The 20,085-nt window shown below is 35.3% G+C and overlaps 1 protein-coding gene across 1 annotated transcript; it reads left to right on the plus strand.

The window, feature by feature from the left end:
* Positions 1-11,094: 11,094 nt before the first annotated feature.
* LOC128661641 (histamine H3 receptor-like) lies at positions 11,095-16,135 on the plus strand. Its single transcript, XM_053715872.1, has 3 exons — positions 11,095-11,377; positions 11,663-11,829; positions 15,365-16,135. Exons 1-3 carry the CDS (start codon positions 11,095-11,097, stop codon positions 16,133-16,135), a joined length of 1,221 nt encoding a protein of 406 aa, XP_053571847.1.
* The last annotated feature ends 3,950 nt before the right edge of the window (positions 16,136-20,085 follow it).

Below are 20,085 nucleotides of genomic sequence, written 5' to 3' on the forward strand. Positions count from 1 at the left end.
ACTTACCTGTAAAATAAATCCTAATATAGCTACAATATAAATTATAATTATATTGTAGCTATTTTAGGATTAATATTTATTTTACAGGTAACTTTGTATTTATTTTAACCAGGTACAATAGCTATTAAATAGTTAAAAACTATTTAATAGCTAAAATAGTTAAAATAATTACAAATTTACCTGTAAAATAAATCCTAACCTAAATTACAATTAAAACTAACACTATACTATCAATAAATGAATTAAATAAAATACCTACAATTACCTACAATTAACCTAACACTACACTATCAATAAATTAATTAAATAAACTACCTACAATTAACCTAACACTACACTATCAATAAATTAATTAAATACAATTCCTACAAATAAATACAAATAAATAAACTTGCTAAAGTACAAAAAATAAAAAAGAACTAAGTTACAAAAAATAAAAAAATATCTACAAACATAAGAAAAATATTACAACAATTTTAAACTAATTACACCTACTCTAAGCCCCCTAATAAAACAACAAAGCCCCCCAAAATAAAAAATGCCCTACCCTATTCTAAATTACAAAAGTTAAAAGCTCTTTTACCTTACCAGCCCTGAACAGGGCCCTTTGCGGGGCATGCCCCAAGAAGTTCAGCTCTTTTGCCTGTAAAAAAAAAAACATACAATACCCCCCCCCCAACATTACAACCCACCACCCACATACCCCTAATCTAACCCAAACCCCCCTTAAATAAACCTAACACTAAGCCCCTGAAGATCATCCTACCTTGCCTTCACCTCACCAGGTATCACCGATCCGTCCTGGCTCCAAAATCTTCATCCAACCCAAGCGGGGGTTGGCGATCCATCATCCGGTGCCTGAAGAGATCCAGAAGAGGCTCCAAAGTCTTCATCCTATCCGGGAAGAAGAGGCGATCCGGACCGGCAACCATCTTGATCCAAGCGGCATCTTCTGTCTTCATCCGATGACGACCGGCTCCATCCTGAAGACCTCCACCGCGGACCCATCTTCTTCCGGCGACATCCAACTGCAGAATGACGGTTCCTTTAAGGGACGTCATCCAAGATGGCGTCCATCGAATTCCGATTGGCTGATCGGATTCTATCAGCCAATCGGAATTAAGGTAGGAATATTCTGATTGGCTGATGGAATCAGCCAATCAGAATCAAGTTCAATCCGATTGGCTGATCCAATCAGCCAATCAGATTGAGCTCGCATTCTATTGGCTGTTCCGATCAGCCAATAGAATGCAAGCTCAATCTGATTGGATCAGCCAATCGGATTGAACTTGATTTTGATTGGCTGATTCCATCAGCCAATCAGAATATTCCTACCTTAATTCCGATTGGCTGATAGAATCCTATCAGCCAATCGGAATTCGAGGGACGCCATCTTGGATGACGTCCCTTAAAGGAACCGTCATTCTGCAGTTGGACGTCGCCGGAAGAAGATGGGTCCGCGGTGGAGGTCTTCAGGATGGAGCCGGTCGTCATCGGATGAAGATAGAAGATGCCGCTTGGATCAAGATGGTTGCCGGTCCGGATCGCCTCTTCTTCCCGGATAGGATGAAGACTTTGGAGCCTCTTCTGGACCTCTTCAGGCACCGGATGATGGATCGCCAACCCCCGCTTGGGTTGGATGAAGATTTTGGAGCCAGGACGGATCGGTGATACCTGGTGAGGTGAAGACAAGGTAGGATGATCTTCAGGGGCTTAGTGTTAGGTTTATTTAAGGGGGGTTTGGGTTAGATTAGGGGTATGTGGGTGGTGGGTTGTAATGTTGGGGGGGGTATTGTATGTTTTTTTTTACAGGCAAAAGAGCTGAACTTCTTGGGGCATGCCCCGCAAAGGGCCCTGTTCAGGGCTGGTAAGGTAAAAGAGCTTTTAACTTTAGTAATTTAGAATAGGGTAGGGCATTTTTTATTTTGGGGGGCTTTGTTGTTTTATTAGGGGGCTTAGAGTAGGTGTAATTAGTTTAAAATTGTTGTAATATTTTTCTTATGTTTGTAGATATTTTTTTATTTTTTGTAACTTAGTTCTTTTTTATTTTTTGTACTTTAGCAAGTTTATTTATTTGTATTTATTTGTAGGTATTGTATTTAATTAATTTATTGATAGTGTAGTGTTAGGTTAATTGTAGGTAGTTTATTTAATTAATTTATTGATAGTTTAGTGTTAGGTTAATTGTAGGTATTTTATTTAATTAATTTATTGATAGTATAGTGTTAGTTTTAATTGTAACTTAGGTTAGGATTTATTTTACAGGTAAATTTGTAATTATTTTAACTATTTTAACTATTAAATAGTTCTTAACTATTTAATAGCTATTGTACCTGGTTAAAATAAATACAAAGTTACCTGTAAAATAAATATTAATCCTAAAATAGCTATAATATAAATATAATTTATATTGTAGCTATATTAGGATTTATTTTACAGGTAAGTATTTAGCTTTAAATAGGAATAATTTATTTAATAAGAGTTAATTTATTTTGTTAGATTTAAATTATATTTAACTTAGGGGGGTGTTAGGGTTAGATTTAGCTTTAGGGGTTAATCCATTTATTAGAATAGCGGTGAGCTCCGGTCGGCAGATTAGGGGTTAATAATTGAAGTTAGGTGTCGGCGATGTTAGGGAGGGCAGATTAGGGGTTAATACTATTTAATATAGGGTTAGTGAGGCGGATTAGGGGTTAATAACTTTATTATAGTAGCGCTCAGGTCCGGTCGGCAGATTAGGGGTTAATAAGTGTAGGCAGGTGGAGGCGACGTTGTGGGGGGCAGATTAGGGGTTAATAAATATAATATAGGGGTCGGCGGTGTTAGGGGCAGCAGATTAGGGGTACATAAGGATAACGTAGGTGGCGGCGCTTTGCGGTCGGCAGATTAGGGGTTAATTATTGTAGGTAGGTGGAGGCGACGTTGTGGGGGGCAGATTAGGGGTTAATAAATATAATATAGGGGTCAGCGGTGTTAGGGGCAGCAGATTAGGGGTACATAAGGATAACGTAGGTGGCGGCGCTTTGCGGTCGGCAGATTAGGGGTTAATTATTGTAGGTAGGTGGAGGCGACGTTGTGGGGGGCAGATTAGGGGTTAATAAATATAATATAGGGGTCGGCGATGTTAGGGAACCAGATTAGGGGTACATAGGGATAATGTAAGTAGCGGCGGTTTACGGAGCGGCAGATTAGGGGTTAAAAATAATATGCAGGGGTCAGCGATAGCGGGGGCGGCAGATTAGGGGTTAATAAGTGTAAGGTTAGGGGTGTTTAGACTCGGGGTACATGTTAGAGTGTTAAGTGCAGACGTAGGAAGGGTTACCGCATAGCAAACAATGGGGCTGCGTTAGGAGCTGAACGCGGCTTTTTTGCAGGTGTTAGTTTTTTTTTCAGCTCAAACAGCCCCATTGTTTCCTATGGGAGAATCGTGCACGAGCATGTTTTTGAGGCTGGCCGCGTCCGTAAGCAACTCTGGTATCGAGACTTGAAGCTGCGTTAAAAATGCTCTACGCTCCTATTTTGGAGCCTAATGCAGCCTTTATGTGGACTCTCGATACCAGTTATTTTTATGGTGCGGCCAGAAAAAAGCCGGCGTTAGTTTTTCGGGTCGTTACCGACAAAACTCCAAATCTAGGCCATAGTGACTAAGATTATTATTTCAAGTGTCATGCTCTACCAACTTACTTTATTAAGTACTTAAAAACCTAACTATAGCAAACTTCACGTGTGATAAAATGTATCCATTCAAATGTGGATAAAAGCACATATTCTGTGTCATGTTCTGTATTTCTTCTCTTGTGTGCATGACATCATCATGATGTCCTCCTTTGTAGGCCATCTATAGAGGGAGATGAAGAGGTACCATTGGTTCATCCTCATTCCTAGTATCCTTGGTATGAACAATGGTGTATGACACTGTATTATATAATGTCACACACAAAATGATGGGGTGGAGGCAATTTCTCTTTAGTAATGGTGCAAGGGGAACTTCTGGAGCCATATTTTAGTTTCCATACCAAATAGAGGGACATGCAACACATCATTGGGGAGTGTTTCCTGTATGGCTTTATACTATGTAGGATGTGGCTAAAATAATTGATAACTTGCATGAAGCCCCTATCTTGTTCCACCCAATTTTGAGCTAGAGGGAAAGTGAACCCTCATTAGATGCTTTCCTCTCAAAACACCATACACAATGTATACAAAATATCTCACTCATAAAAGAGGCGATTATCTTTCTTCAAATTAATAGTCTCATGCCCCTGTAAAGAGTAGCTGATTGCCATAAGAATTATATCGTATTTCTGCTAGATTATTTTTATATTTTATATTTTTATTGAGGAGTTGAACATATTAAATATCATACTAACATAGAAGAAATATACTCTCAGCAAAATTACAGACATTGCTTAGAAAATATATTTATACATTTAAGACAACTATCCTCATTTTTTGTCCCTATTATTATTAGTTCGGGACGCTCTTGGATCCTTAATTATAATATATGATAGAATGATATGGGGATAATATAGAAGTGAAACAAGAACAACACTTTATAAACAAAATAATATGAAGTATACAGGCTAAAGGCCAAAACTAAACCTTCTATTATCGTTGTGAAGCATAAATAGCACCTTGCATATACATCCTTCATGTAAGAAGGAGGGACGTGTCTGCAATAAGAGGCGGAGGGTGATAGAATAAAAATTCATACGATGTTGAGTATTGTGTAAAGGGGAAGTGCACCATACTAAGATTTTAGGAAAATTCTCTGTATAAAATACGAAACAGAGGAATTTAGTTCTAGCAATATGAACAAAAATGCTAAATAATTGTAAACAAAAATAGATTCATATTCCACATGGGGATTATAAGTGAGCAGCTAACCTCCAGCATAAGACGTACTATCATGTAATACTCATGTGATATCTCTTTTTGTCTCTCCCGCAGCGCCGGACACCAGCCATGAAAGTAAAAGCAAAATTATACTTAAACAAGCATGTCCTTTTTTTTGTCAAAATTAATAGCAATGTGTAGAGGATTAACACATCTCTCATTATCACAATGGACAGAATAAGGTTGTAGACTGTATGGACAATATAATATAACATGGGAATAAAGTCATCTTTTGTCTCAATAGGGTGACTATAACTACAACATTATCATAAATTCAATAAAAAGATGCATATTAGTAAATACAATTATACAAACAAAACTATGGAATACAGAGAAAATGTAGCAAAATATATTAATATCCCTCCAATCAGTTTCTTTTATGTGTTTTATATAGCAAGTGTATGTTCATTAGCCTGAGGAAACAGCTCCATAGAGGCTGAGAAACGCGTTGCTTTTAATAAAGTATTTTTTTATTTGTACACCTGCTGCTGTGTTTTATCTGGGGATATTCTTTACCCCTGAGTCTTTTTGGGAACAATTTTTTGTTTGCTGAAACCTTTGGAACCAGTCAGCTGGGCGACTGAGAAGCTCCAGCCTGTGGATATTGCACCTGGAGGTGCTTAGAAATATGTAAGTGTGCCTATTTCCTTCATACACACATTTTCTACAACACTGTACTGGGCTATGTTGGCTCTGTATCCCTCCTTCTAGGAACCCTTTTGGCCCAACAGGCGTGGATTCCTCTTTGGATTTCCGGCTACGCTTATTCAGTTTGCTGGGCAACTGTGAGGTTCCAGTCTGCTATCTTGCACCTTAGGGTGCAGTTTGTTTGTGAGTATATTTCTTGCATACTGATACCCACCTTGTGTGTTTGGTATTAGGCCATTGGGTGCCTCTGTGTTCTTTTCTTTTAGACCCTCAAAACATAGATGGCAACAAAGACAAACTACATAGGGTTTTGTTTGCAAATAAAGCAGATTCTTGGTAAATATCTGAAAGCCTTATTGTAAAAGATTGATGGGGTGGTTTAGAGGTGATAAGGGTCTCAGGCTAGCATTGCCTAATGTCATTTTAGGAAAGCTCAAAGACTGTGAGTTGCCATGCAGTTTATTGAAGACTTCAGACTGGGAGCTTAGTTCATCAGAGACGTCATCCAGAGTGAGGATATTAAAAAAAAGCATGTCTTCTCTGCACTTATGGCAATTCGGGAGTCCCTCCCAAGCTCCTGTAAATGTCCTCCTGTCTGCAGAGACATACTTAATGTTCCAGCGGGTTCCTGGATTGTTGACATTGTAATGGATGAGCATTGTTCATTCGAGATAGCCACAAAAGAGTTGCATTTCTGAAGATACCATTTTGTGTTGCAGCTCACGTGACAAAATGGAGGCAATTTCCAAGTGTTGAAGCCTTCCTTTTTGATGGCTTGTTGCAGTTGTGCTCTTGGCAGTGATATCAGTATGCAAGGGGTTTATTTATAATATTCTGTCAGCAGTTGCAGTTATTGTGCGCATTGTAGGGCAATGGCTCAGCAAAAAATCTAATGGGGCTCTATCAAGGAGGTGTTGAAAAAGTTCCTCAATCCTCTCCAAGTGATGACTGAGGCAATCTTCTAAACTTACTTCCCATGAGGTAGCCATTTTAACTGCAATGTGATACAGTCCCCTCGCATATTTCCTCCTTTCATATTATTTGCCATCTCATTTTCTCTTGTTTCCCTTCTTTCAGAAGAATGGGATTGATGAGATCTTTGCAAGGTTGCCGATGTGTTCAGTTAAGGCAAAATACCTCAGAGTACCGTGGGGGAAAGCGTCATCTATGGTGAGCCGTCGCTCTTGGCTTCTGTTGTCTGATCCCGGCTCCAGTATGAAAAATTCAGCCTAAATCATGATGTGTAGAGCACCACTATGTAATGTAGTACAGTTTTATACAAATAAGATGTTTTTGCTGTAGGATGTCTCTATCCAAAAATCGGTGGATTATCAAAGGTTCAGCTCTGGAAAGTGCGACTGTTCAGGATCGCTGTTCAGACACGCCCCCTCTGCTAGATGATTTTTATTGTGCTCTGAGTTATTAAAGTGACTATATAACCCCGAATATAAGCACTAAAATTGGGTAAGTGGCCTCTATTTGAATGATAAGTAGCTTCTTTTTTAAAGGAGGGCTCACACGCTCAGGTGGTCATCAGATGATCACCATAGCAATAGTGATCACCTGATACCATCAGAGGCAATGGAATAAAACCATAGGAGTGCATTATCCCCTCTATCCACACAGATTACATTGAGGGACATGACACCTGTTATTTGAAAGTAGCAGTCCTCCTTTTTCAAATAAGAGGCCCTGTGTTTGCTCAGCTATCAAATAGTGTCAGGTTAGGAAATATCCAGAAGTAGACCCAAATGCAAGGGCGAACTTAAACAACACCCTTGCACTCTGAGTTTAATCCAGGACGTGACCCCACGACAACCTCCAAAAAACAAAGTACTCACGATATGGAGCAGGGTTAGCCTGTGCCAAGGTAATTCATGATATCAGCCAGATAGACTTCTGAATAAGGAACTGGTTTCAGGAAATGCCTTCCACAGAATCAGGAGAGCAGGGATAGTCACTTATACTCAGACAGAAGAAGGGTAAAACAGGAAACAGTTAATAATGCAGGAGTAGGTCATTTGTTATCAGGCAGTCTGAAGGTTAACACTGTGTAGACAGTCTTTGCAGAATATGCAACAGGTAATCAGGCAGTTTGAGGGTTAACACTGAGTAGACAGTCTTTGCAGAGTATGCAACAGGTAATCAGGCAGTTTGAGAGTTAACACTGTGTAGACAGTCTTTGCAGAGTATGCAACAGGTAATCAGGCAGTTTGAGAGTTAACACTGTGTAGACAGTCTTTGCAGAGTATGCAACAGGTAATCAGGCAGTTTGAGGGTAAACACTGTGTAGTCAGAACTTGCAGAATTAATAACATGTAATCAGGTAGTTTGAAGGTTAACCTCTTAAGGACATATGACGGAATTTTTCCGTCATAAAACAATTGAGCAAACTGAAAGCTGTGTCCTTAAAGGGTTAACACTGTGTTGTCAGAACTTGCAGTGATAGCAACAGGTAAGCTGGTAGTTTGAAGGTTAACACAGATAATCAGTACTTGTGGAGATTGGCAACAGGATATCCAGCAGTTTGAAGGTTTACACTGAATAATAGTATTTGCAGAGTTTGGAAACAGGTAAACATGCAGATTGAAGGATTCACAGAAATAACAGTATTTGAATAGTTTGCACTACACAGAGTAGTCTGAATATGCAGGGTTTGCAGCAGGTAAAAAGGAAGTTTGAAAGTTTCACAAAACAAACAGTACTTGCATTGTTTGGAGACAGGAATTCAGGAGGTTGAAGGTTAATCCAGCATAGTAAATCCTTGAAGAGATTGGCAACAGAAAAGCAGCAGTTAGAGAGATTCCTCAGCGAAATCCTAACAGAAGCCTCAAAGTTAACAAACAAACGGACACTGGAGAAACAGGAAGCCAGAATAAAAAGCCTGGTTGTGACATCATCAGGAAGGGGTGGCTCAGACACCTGTCAATCAAGCACACAGAGAGGACTGCAGAGCTTCCCAGCAGCTGAGCGTGACAAATAGTTACCATGACAATGGGTATGATGATTCTAAAAAAGCCATTGTGACCTATTTATTTGAAAGATAGTGTCAGAGAATTTTATTGACAACATCCACCTCAGAGAATCCCTCTGAGGAAGCGTGACCGAAACACGTGTCAGGGGTCTGGCTGTTAAGAGCATGTCTCTCATTTTTTAACCGCTAAATTCTCCTATTACTTCAAGTTGTTATCAGTGTAAATGGTATTGTGGCACAGTGATGCGTATCAATCATATGACCTTCTAGCAAGATTAATGTTATTTCATTCCCTGCCATAGAAAGGGCTTAGGCAGAGAGATTTGTTTGTTACTTGGTATGAGAATAAATGGGCTAGTGAACAAAGCAGAGAATCTCTGATTTACTGACAGGGGAATTATTTGCGTTTTGCAACAATCCCTTTAACATACAATACATAGATAACAGTTCTCTCTCTGTTATTCCCTTACAAGCCCGAGATTTATATAGTACTCTCTACCTATTTATATACTTTTCTCTCCACCCGATACACTATATCTACTGCATTATTGCATATTAGGCCTGATACTCACTAAGAATCACCTCTAACTCACACATCACACTGCGACTACGTATTACTTTGGAGAGTTTCAGTGTTTTTAAATTTTGTATGATTGCATAGTAATTCTAATAAAGATAAGGTATGAATGTTTTATTCAGTTAGACATTTGTTGAGATATACATATGTATATTGATTTTTGAATCTACCTATATACTACTTAAGGGTAAAGCACTTTCTTTTGTTGTTATGCATATTGTAAATCATCTATTTGTGAGTGTCTCTAGTGCAGTGTCACCCCCCTATAGGGGCTTCCTGACCTGATTTGAATTATAATACTCAGCACCCCTAGGTTACATGCTATCTGTATTACCTTATCCACTTTTTTCACCTCAGAGAAACCATTGGTCTCATGTTATTGAGTTTTTTAATATCAGGGCTCATAGTTCCTTTTTTTATAAGCATATAAAAAATTTGATGGAATTTAAATAAATAGGAGAACTGGGTGAATGTGAAAGCAGATAACATTATGCAAAATTTATATTGGATACTATTTACTATGCTAAGTGAGTTTAGAAAAGGGTAAACTCATGCACATTATTAACATCAGTTAAAGGGACAGTCTAGTCAAAATTAAACTTTCATGATTCAAATAGGGCATGCAATTTTAAACCATTTTCCAACTTAGTTTTATCATTATATTTGCTTTGCTTTTATTTGCAAACTAAAGAAAATAGCTTTAGCATGTTTCTACTTTGAAGAGATTATCAAATTCAGGTGTATTGTTATTTAGACAGTTTGGATAGAGAGGTATTTAGAAGCAATTAAAACAAATTTAAACAAATTGTGACAACTATATATAGGTATTAAATGAAAAACAGTATTGTTTTTAAAAGATTATAATATTCATAATGTAAAATTAAAAACTAACATCATAATAATAAATAAATAATTTAGTATTGATCTAAATCATTTTCTGCTATGTACTGTTGCCAAGCTGGTTTAAAACAAAATTGTTTGTAAGTTGTTTTAAACCAAGAAAATACCTTAACCTAGATTAGTTAAAAGGAAACTTAACCCACATTTTTTCTTTCATGATGCGATTTCATGATGCGGATAGAGCATGCAATTTTAAGCAACTTTCTAATTTACTCCTATTATCAATTTTTCTTCATTCTTTTGGTAACTTTATTTGAAAAAGCAGTAATGAAAGCTTTGGAGCCGGCCCATTTTATGTTCAGCACCTGGGTTGCGCTTGCTGATTGGATAGCTAAATGTAGCTACCAATCAGCAAGCGCTATCAAGGGTGCTAAACCAAAAATGGACTGGGTCCAAAGCTTTCATTCCTGCTTTTTCAAATAAAGATACCAAGAGAACGAAGAAAAATTGATAATAGGAGTAAATTAGAAAGTTGCCTAAAATTGCATGCTTTATCCGCATCATGAAAGCAAAAATTTGGGTTTAGTATCCCTTTAAAATTTGTCCAAGTTGATTTTATTTTGTTTTAATCAACCCAATTCGTCTTTTTTTATACCAAGAAAACAAAATGTAAAGGGAATAACAAAATCACTTTGGCATATCTTAAAATAGAAAATTAAATGATTATGGAAGATGAGTTGTCATGGGAATTCCTACTGTATAAATATTGTTTCATTTTATAAATTTATGTTGCAAACATACTGACTGCATTTCAAAATCTACAATTTGATGAAAATAACACAACAGAACTCCTATTTAAAAGAATCAATGCATTTTATGTTGTTCTGTCATTTTCAGTTTATTGCAACATTTAGATCCTAATTAACCTGCAAATCCATCAGAAAATCTCAATTAACTTAGTTGACTCCACCTATAGCACCTTACCCTATAAATGGGCAGATTACAGGTGCAGTGAGTCATTTATTAAAGCACTTTCTACAGGTCTCATTAGGTGACAAAGAGAGCAGTGAATCTGAACTTAGAAGTATTTATAATTTTCTTCTTTACATATTGGGTTTTGAAGACATTTCTAACATTCACCATAAACACATATTTTAGCATGTTCCTGCATTCGGTACATTTTGGAATTAAAATGACATTATATATGTCAGGTAACATTACAGACTTCAGCACAGCAAATTCATCTCTTGATGATAATAGTGAGAAACAGCTGACAAATCTTACAGCCACAATGGTACTTTTACTAACCCTAGTCTCTCTTCTTATTTGTATCACAGTCCTAGGCAATACCCTTGTGATACTAGTATTTATTGTGGACAATAGACTTAAAAACCAAAGTAATTTCTTTCTTCTAAACCTGGCAATCTGTGATTTTTTCATAGGTATGTATGGAAGTTATTTATTTTTTTATGATGAGACAGAACTCTCAAATCTTTAAAATTAGCAGTACTTAAAAAAATATTAATTTTATTTCTAGTGTATAATTAGGTCACTGTTTCCATTTGTTTAAGAATACACTAGATGTAATTTTGCTTATGTTGTTGATTGAGTGGACATATTTATGATAAATCTGATCATTTACTATTTTATATTTTCACACAAAGATACAGAGAATATTTGCATTGTACCTATTTAATAATTAATTATTTAATGTATTTTTTTTTCAGGAGCTTTCTGTATACCTTTGTACATACCATATTTGTTCAGTGGTAAATGGATGCTGGGAAATTTTCTTTGCAAGTTATGGCTAATTGTTGATAATCTTATGTGTACGGCTTCAGCATTTAATATTGTTCTTATCAGCTATGATAGATTTCTCGCTGTCACTATGGCTGTAAGTATTTTCATTCTTACTATATTTAATTTAAATCCCATTAAGTTATATACACCATACAATCAAATTGCTAAAAGAAAAACTTAACAACTTAATAAATTTACATAAACTGTGCATAATACAGTTAATAAGTATAAGTTAATAAGTCATCATTTTAGGTAGTTAAGTATAATACAACTAAAAAAAAAAAAGCTTGTAGAAGATAAAGTTGATAGATTATTTCATGGACCACTTTATTTGTATTTTTTTTTATATTTTCTGTATGACCTGTTTTTCTCCATTAAACAATAATAATAAAAAAATGCAATTTTGTTGATTTTAAAGTGATGGAAAACCTAGTAATCATAAAGTAAAAGATGGGGACTTTAATTCATGAAAGGCTTTGGAAACGCGTACTCTTTTAATAATTACACTTTCAAGCCGTCATATATTCCGCTGTTTCTCCATCCTTGAAGGATACTCTATTTCTTATTTCAGTGACGATTCAGGCTGTAGCCAATTGTATTGCGCCACTTTGGTGTCCAGCAAATAAATAATAAAGCCCCTGGCTTTGGACACCGAATGGGACGCAATATGATTGGCTACAGTCTGAATCGTCTCTGAAGTAAGAAAGGAATGGCGGAATATATGAAGACATGAAAGTGTAATTATTACGTAAAGTAAGGATTTCCAAAGCCTTTCATGAATTAAAGTCCCCATCTTTTACTTTATGATTATTAATATTGTAAATAAAAATGTTAAAGTTTACATTCATTATAAGTAAAAAAAAACAAGTAAGTAGAAATTGTGTGGTACATTCTATTCCAGTTGAACATCAACATTCCTTATAATAAGTAATCTACAGCTGTATGCAATTGATTAACAACCCCTATATAAAGCACAGCCACTGTGCTAGAGCAATTATAACTACAGTATATAGAAGAATGCTTACAAAATACCTGGTCAACACATATAAAAAAGACTGGGTTTTAAGTCTTGGCAACAAAATATAATATATATATTTATATATTTATATACTATCTAAAAAGAGAGATAGAAAATGGCACATAATAGTGACATTAACAAAGACAGGGATTTCAGCACTCTTTTACAAAATACCAAGGCACTTGTTATGTGATAAAATATCAATATTTTATGTAGCAGTTATACATCCACCCCTACAGGGGTCTGAGCCGTCACACAGCGCAAAATAAAATAAAGAAATAACTAAATTATACCATAAACTCTAACATATAACACAAAAGTAAATATAATACCTCATGTGAAACATATGCACATATGCAGATGGCAACAGTAGTTGTTAGAAAACTGTAAAGCAGGTAAAGTAAGTGCTTCAAGGCTGGTGTAATTAGCAAGCAATATTAGTGAAAGTTAGTCAGCCATTTTTCGGACTGATTCAGACAGTCAACACAGCCTCCGTGGGAAGCGAGTGAGAGAGTTGGACACAGGTGTAATACAGGGAGAAGTGTAGGAGGATACTGAGTTGTAAAATAGTATAGAGAGAGAAAAAAAGAACAACATTGTCTCCAACAAGATAATAATCTTATGTCACAAATAAATCATGAGTGCACAAAAATATCACCGCCTCGCAGGGCTGTAAATCAATAATGATTTCAAATGCATTTTTTATCACACAAAAGAGAAAAAAGAAAAAAAGAGAGAACTGTGGAGACAAGCATAGGGATATACCCCTACCTTATATAGCTTAATATCGAGTATATCCTAGCTATCTTGCTAATTCTGATAATGTACGTAGGAACTTTATATCCCATCTCATACTCTTATCTGAGCCTTATTGTTATATATAGGATTTTAATGCCTTCCACTATTAAAGTCCTGGTGCAGACCCTTATAATATTATATACTATCTAAAAAGAGAGAGAGAAAATGGCACATAATAGTGACATTAACAAAGAAGTATGAAGTATGGTAATATCGTATGATGTTGTGAAGTGCTATATGGCTATAGCCATATCTGCATATGTGCATACTAACAAAAGACTGTTTTGCAATACGCTTCACCTGCTCGAAACAGAGACTGAACTTGGATTTAACAATGTTGCAATAACTAACACAGACATGCTACTTGATATACCCGCTCTTGCAAATTTGTATTCATGCATTATTGAATGTTATGTATGTTGTTTTGCTATAAGTTCCGTTATACCAGTTAACATTTCAGTATATATCCTGGAATGATGTGGCAAGTGAGATTTGTTAATCATGACTTTTATAAGTTCAGTTTACACTAAAACTGATATGGTCTGAACATATTCTTGAGGAACAAATTTTTCACTTAAATGCTAATATTCTGGTTACTTATTTGCTAACAGCCTACGCTGTTTTACACCGTATAGGGTGGATTGTCATAGGGCCGGTCCTAACATTTATTTATTTTGTGTTTGGATGTTTTCACATGAGGTATTATATTTACTTTTGTGTTATATGTTAGAGTTTATGGTATAATTTAGTTATTTCTTTATTTTATTTTGCGCTGTGTGACGGCTCAGACCCCTGTAGGGGTGGATGTATAACTGCTACATAAAATATTGATATTTTATCACTTAACAAGTGTCTTGGTATTTTGTAAAAGAGTGCTGAAATCCCTGTCTTTGTTAATGTCACTATTATGTGCCATTTTCTCTCTCTCTTTTTAGATAGTATATAATATTATAAGGGTCTGCACCAGGACTTTAATAGTCCTTATGAGAGTTGGTAATTGAGTATTCTCAATACCATATATTTACACTTGTTACACTCTAATATCGCAACTTTTTCCATCCACCAACTTTAATTTTTTTATATATTTATATATTTATATATATGTGTGTGTGTAATAATAAAATAACATTATGATTTGATTTGATCTAGTGCACATAAAAGATAATTTTTATCAACCTGTGGACCATAATATTGTTTGTGATTTCATATACTGCACAACAAGCATTGGTAATATAATTAAAGAAAAACTTAATGCAAGTAAAAATAAGCAAGCTCAGTGGATAGGCAAGTTGTAATTCCTCACAAGAATATGAGAAAATTTAAGGCATAGTACTAAGAAAAAAGTAGATCCCATCTAACTAAAATGTGGACCCCCATGCATTACACAAATTACTATTTTTTCTCCAATAATTTTAATAGTTATATTCATATTTTAAAATATACCAAATGAGCTTTTCTCAATATTGTTTCCATAAACTCTGATGTAACAAATACAAACTGCAGTTTACATAATCAATAGATAATTTGTATAATATATTTACATTTGTATCATGTTCCTCAGAGTATATTTAGTTCATTTGTTTCAGAATCTATAATTCTTACATTCTCCTAATACATATTTTCTGCATTTTGTTTTCAAACAGTCTCCAAATTTGCAGTCAAATGGGTAAAGCAAAAATGATCTGTGATACCAAACTTTAAGAGAAAATAAAATATTTAGGGAAATGTGTTTGTGTTTGTATATATAGCAACGATGTTACAAATGGTAAATACTTCCCTTTAATTCATCTTTTTCTTATTTTGACATTAATAGGTTTTATATCGTGCTCAGCAAAAGAAACTTGGTCAAACTATTTTCAAAATGGCTTTAGTCTGGATACTGTCTTTCATGCTTTACAGCCCAGCTATACTTTTTTGGGCACATGTGGATGATGACATTTCTATTCCTGATAGCATTTGTGTTCCTGGATACTTTTATAGCTGGTACTTTCTGCTAGGTGCATCTGTGTTTGATTTTCTTCTACCATTAATAAGCATTTCATTTTTTAATGTGAGCATTTACTGGAACATTAAAACAAGAAGCAAAAAGAAAAGACTGATTTATTCTGTGATAGATACTCCACCATCAAATGAACAAGACCAGCAGAAGCTGTACATTATATCAGGAAATATAGCTATTGATGGAATAAAGACCTTGAATAAACCTACAAATAAGAAACCTAATCTCTTTCTTCCAATAGTTAAAAAATGCCTTCCCAGAAATTTAACAGGTACTTCAAAACATCAGCAGAAACTCATAAATAACATCCACATCATTAAGCTGTCACATGACAAGGAAATTGCTAGATCACTTGCAATTCTAGTTTGCATTTTTGGAATTTGCTGGGCACCTTACTCACTTCTCATGAGCATAAGAGCAGCCTGCCATGATCATTGTATTGAACTGTACTGGTATGAAGTTACTTTTTGGCTACTATGGGTTAATTCATCAATTAATCCTATCCTTTACCCACTGTGCCACAAACATTTCAGGAAAGCTCTCTTTAACGTAGTTTCCAGATGTGGACAACATATATTAAGATAGGTAGTGGATGTCTTGGAAGCTATAAGCATTACTTGACTTTATATGGACGACTGGTCACATTATTAAATAACCACATCCACTAACCATATCCAGGCATTTCATATTGCCAGAAAATATTGACTCTTACTGTAATTTAAGATTAATGAACAAATAATTGGATAGTTCCTGAAAATAGAAACAAACTGGCAGATATACTAGTTAACACAGATTATATCATAATTTCATATGCACATTTTGTAGAGAAGAATGTTTCAGTTGAAATATCCTTTCTTGGTGAACTCTAGAAGCCTACAGAAACAAAAAAGTATAATTTTAATATTATGTTCCTATATAGAAGTGAAAGCGGTTGATAATGGAGACTTTGCTAAATGATGATACATTGTTATATAACTCTTAACCTTTCGATTGTAAGCTTTTTGTAGTAGGGCTCCCTTCTCCTTCAGTTGTCAAGCCTAATACTGGATATCCTAAGATCTGTGGAATTCAATGTCACTTTACAGATAATAATAATAATAATGATAATAATAATATTAATGATAATAATAATAATAATAATAATAATAATGATAGTAATGATAATAATTATATTAATGATAATATTATCTTTATATGAAATTCATACCTAAAGTGTTATTATTAATTTTTGTAATTAAACTACCTGATGATTATGAAGGTGATGGGTAAAAATTAATAATTTTTTTACTTTCAGCTCTAATTTCTTTGATTGTTGTGGACACTAATAAACCTTTTAGGTATAGTCAAGATCACTGTCCTACTAAAACAGTTAAACAATTTGATAACAATTAAATGGTGATGATAATTTCAAAACTTCCCTGTGTGTATTCTGTCTTTAGGAACTGAGTGTATATTTCTTTATTAACATAAATGGCCATTGCTGATTTATCAGGTCTTGTTTTTTTCTACTACTCTAAAAACAAGACAAAAAATAAATGGCTAATGAATAATCATTTCTATAGTGGGTCATTGAATGACATTAATTTTTTTCAGGTTAGATTTGGGAGTGATACACAGTGGGAGACGTGCTGTAAAATCCTAACTCAGAAGTTTGCTAGACATTTGAGGTCCTTTTTAGTATAAACAAGCAGTGAATACAGATTCTATCTTAAGCTTGTAGTGCTGCGATCTCTCCTGCTGCTCATACCTCATAGTTATCCTGGCTTTATTAAAAGAAACCTTGGAACATAAAACCCGACCCAGGAACATCAAACACCATTCCAGACATATAAGCCCTATTCTTGCACCTACCAGACCACCCGAAGACCATTAACCAAAAATCCCAAACCAATCATATACTGCGCCTGAACCACTCAAGATCATAATAAAAAACAAAATGTTAGGAGATAGAAAATTGCGGAATTAAAGGGACAGTCTAGACCCAATACATAATTTTGATTACTTATTGTTACATACCAGAGAAGCATCCTGCAACTGGTCCCACATCTATATGTTTGTAAGAAGTACATGAAACATTTAAATATTTAGTGTTTCTTAGGAGCCGAAAATGGCCTCCAAGTTCTGCCCACCTATTCCAAATACATTTTGGTGTGTTAAGTTTCTCCAATCAAGATGGACTCCTGAATAAGTTTCCCTACTTGCACACGTTGATTTGTGCATGTACAATTAGAAATAGCTTACCGAATAATATTACATATACATTGCTAAACTGTTGTACAAGAAAACATAGATGTGGAACCCGTTGCAGGATGCTTGTCTGGTATGTAACAATAAGTAATAAAGAATAAGTATTGGGTCTAGAATGTCCCTTTAAGTGCTTTGGTCATTAGCACCTTGTGCCATTCTGCAATTTTAGAGGCATCACTGTATACTCACAGTATTGTTAGTTGTATTCAATTGATAATGCATAGTTTGAATTTTTGCATTTGTATTTGGAAATCTGTACATTTATATTTTGGGATATTTAATACTTTTTTTTTTTTTACTTAGTATGTTTAAATTTTTGCAATCCACTTCATATAGATAGAACTTTCTGATGTGCTTATAATTTGTTTGGTCTCATGAATGTCTTGAAATAAAAGAAGAATTTGCTAAACTTTCAGAAAAAAATAACTGAAGCTATTTCTATGTTATTTGGTTAGATCTACCGTTCTTTTTACCAGAAAATAAACCACTCAGTGCCTACAAAATGCCACTTTTCAGTAAGTGGAATCTTAACTTTTGCTGTGCAGAAGTTTGCTAGGGCCCTATGGGTTTAGCACTTTTTTTTAATGAATGCCATCAATGAAGGATATAAAAGCTCCACTGTGCAGAGTACATATTTTTTAATTAATCCTTTTATCTTTTTCTGTCTTGAAAATGTCAGTCCTTAAGAAATCTGAACTGCAAACATTGGTGGTACTAGACTATAAAAAGGGGTGCTTAGAAAGGTTACCATATAACTCCATATGTGGTGGGTTGTTCTTGTGGGAGAGGGTACATCAGTTTCTGTTGAACTGCTGAACCATGTCATTAAACCCTTAATCCAGTCTTTTCTACTTTACCAGGCTATTATACAGAGGACACAAGGCTCAGAGGTTGATAAATGGTGTAACCTGTTCAGATGTATCACCCATACAGGGCTAGATTACAAGTGGAGCGCTATTGTTTGCGTGCAGGCAATATCGGGTTTTCAGGGCCGTTTGCTTGCAAGTTAAATTCTGCTCGTATTACAAGTTGAAATTAAATGCGAATGTATGAGCACAATCGCGATTTATGCTAAAATAATTACTTGACCTCAGTGCTCGGGTTAACTTTTACACTCAAATAAAAACTTGCACAAAACACATAAAAAATAAATTTATAGCTGTAGTTACACTCATAATGACACTATCTAATAAAAATTTGTAAAAAAATATTGCATAAAAAAGTCATAAGGGCTCAAAAATATGAGGTCTCAGGTGTAAGGAAAAAAAGGACTACAAAGGGCTTTATCATAGAGATACATAAATACATATACCTGTCTAAATATGTATATATATATATATATATATACGTGTATACATATGCATTTATATGTGTATTTATGTATATCTATACCAGTGCTTTCCAAACTGTGTGTCGTGACACATTAGTGTGCCGGCGCCAGTGTGTAGGTGTGTCCCTGCTTCAGCACAACATTTTTTTGAATTTCATTTTTTTTTCAATTTTTTGGGGGTTTCTGATTTTCCGCCTGCCTGCTACGCCTATCACATGGTTGATACCTAGTGGGTCACAGATCATTTTAACTTATTGATGCAGCTCAGCGGGAACTGAAACTATTCCCATTGGCGGCTTTGATGGCACATTGGCTCCTGACTGCACATGTAATATCCTCAATCGTCTTGTGACTGCATTTGTAGTCAGTGAGTGGGACAGCTGCTTGATGATGAAATGCGAGTGTCTTTATCTAATATTCCACCAAATATTCAGAAACTGTGTTCATCCCATCAACCTCATACATCCTGTTAAGATAGTAAGTAGCTATTGGTGATATTAAACTTTTGTTTAATTCTTGCACATACATACTGTTACTTAAATAAATACATTTAGTTATTATATAATTTATGTATGTGTCCGTATCTCTTAAAACAAGTTAGTTTAACCTGTTTGCTAGTACAACTGAATTACTGTGTCGCGAAATGATGTAGGTCTAAAAAGTGTGTCACCAACATGAAAAGTTTGGAAAGCTCTGATCTATACTATAATTGCATTTCTAATGACCGTCGCTGTTGGCAGTTGCACACGCATCCTCAAAGGAATGTTGGCAGGGCGAGGCAGCCAACAGAATCTGCATCCAGGTGGATTCCGAAAATGGCAGGGTGGTGAAAGAATCCACCTTCGCAGGTGGATTCTTTCACCACCCTGCCATTTTCGGAATCCACCAGGATGCAGCGAAGGCAAACGGAGCATTACAAAAAAAAAACCCCACCCGCAATAAGTATTAAAAAAAATTG

Source organism: Bombina bombina, chromosome 5 (assembly GCF_027579735.1).
Source record: "Bombina bombina isolate aBomBom1 chromosome 5, aBomBom1.pri, whole genome shotgun sequence".
In the NCBI taxonomy this organism is placed as follows: Eukaryota; Metazoa; Chordata; class Amphibia; order Anura; family Bombinatoridae; genus Bombina; species Bombina bombina.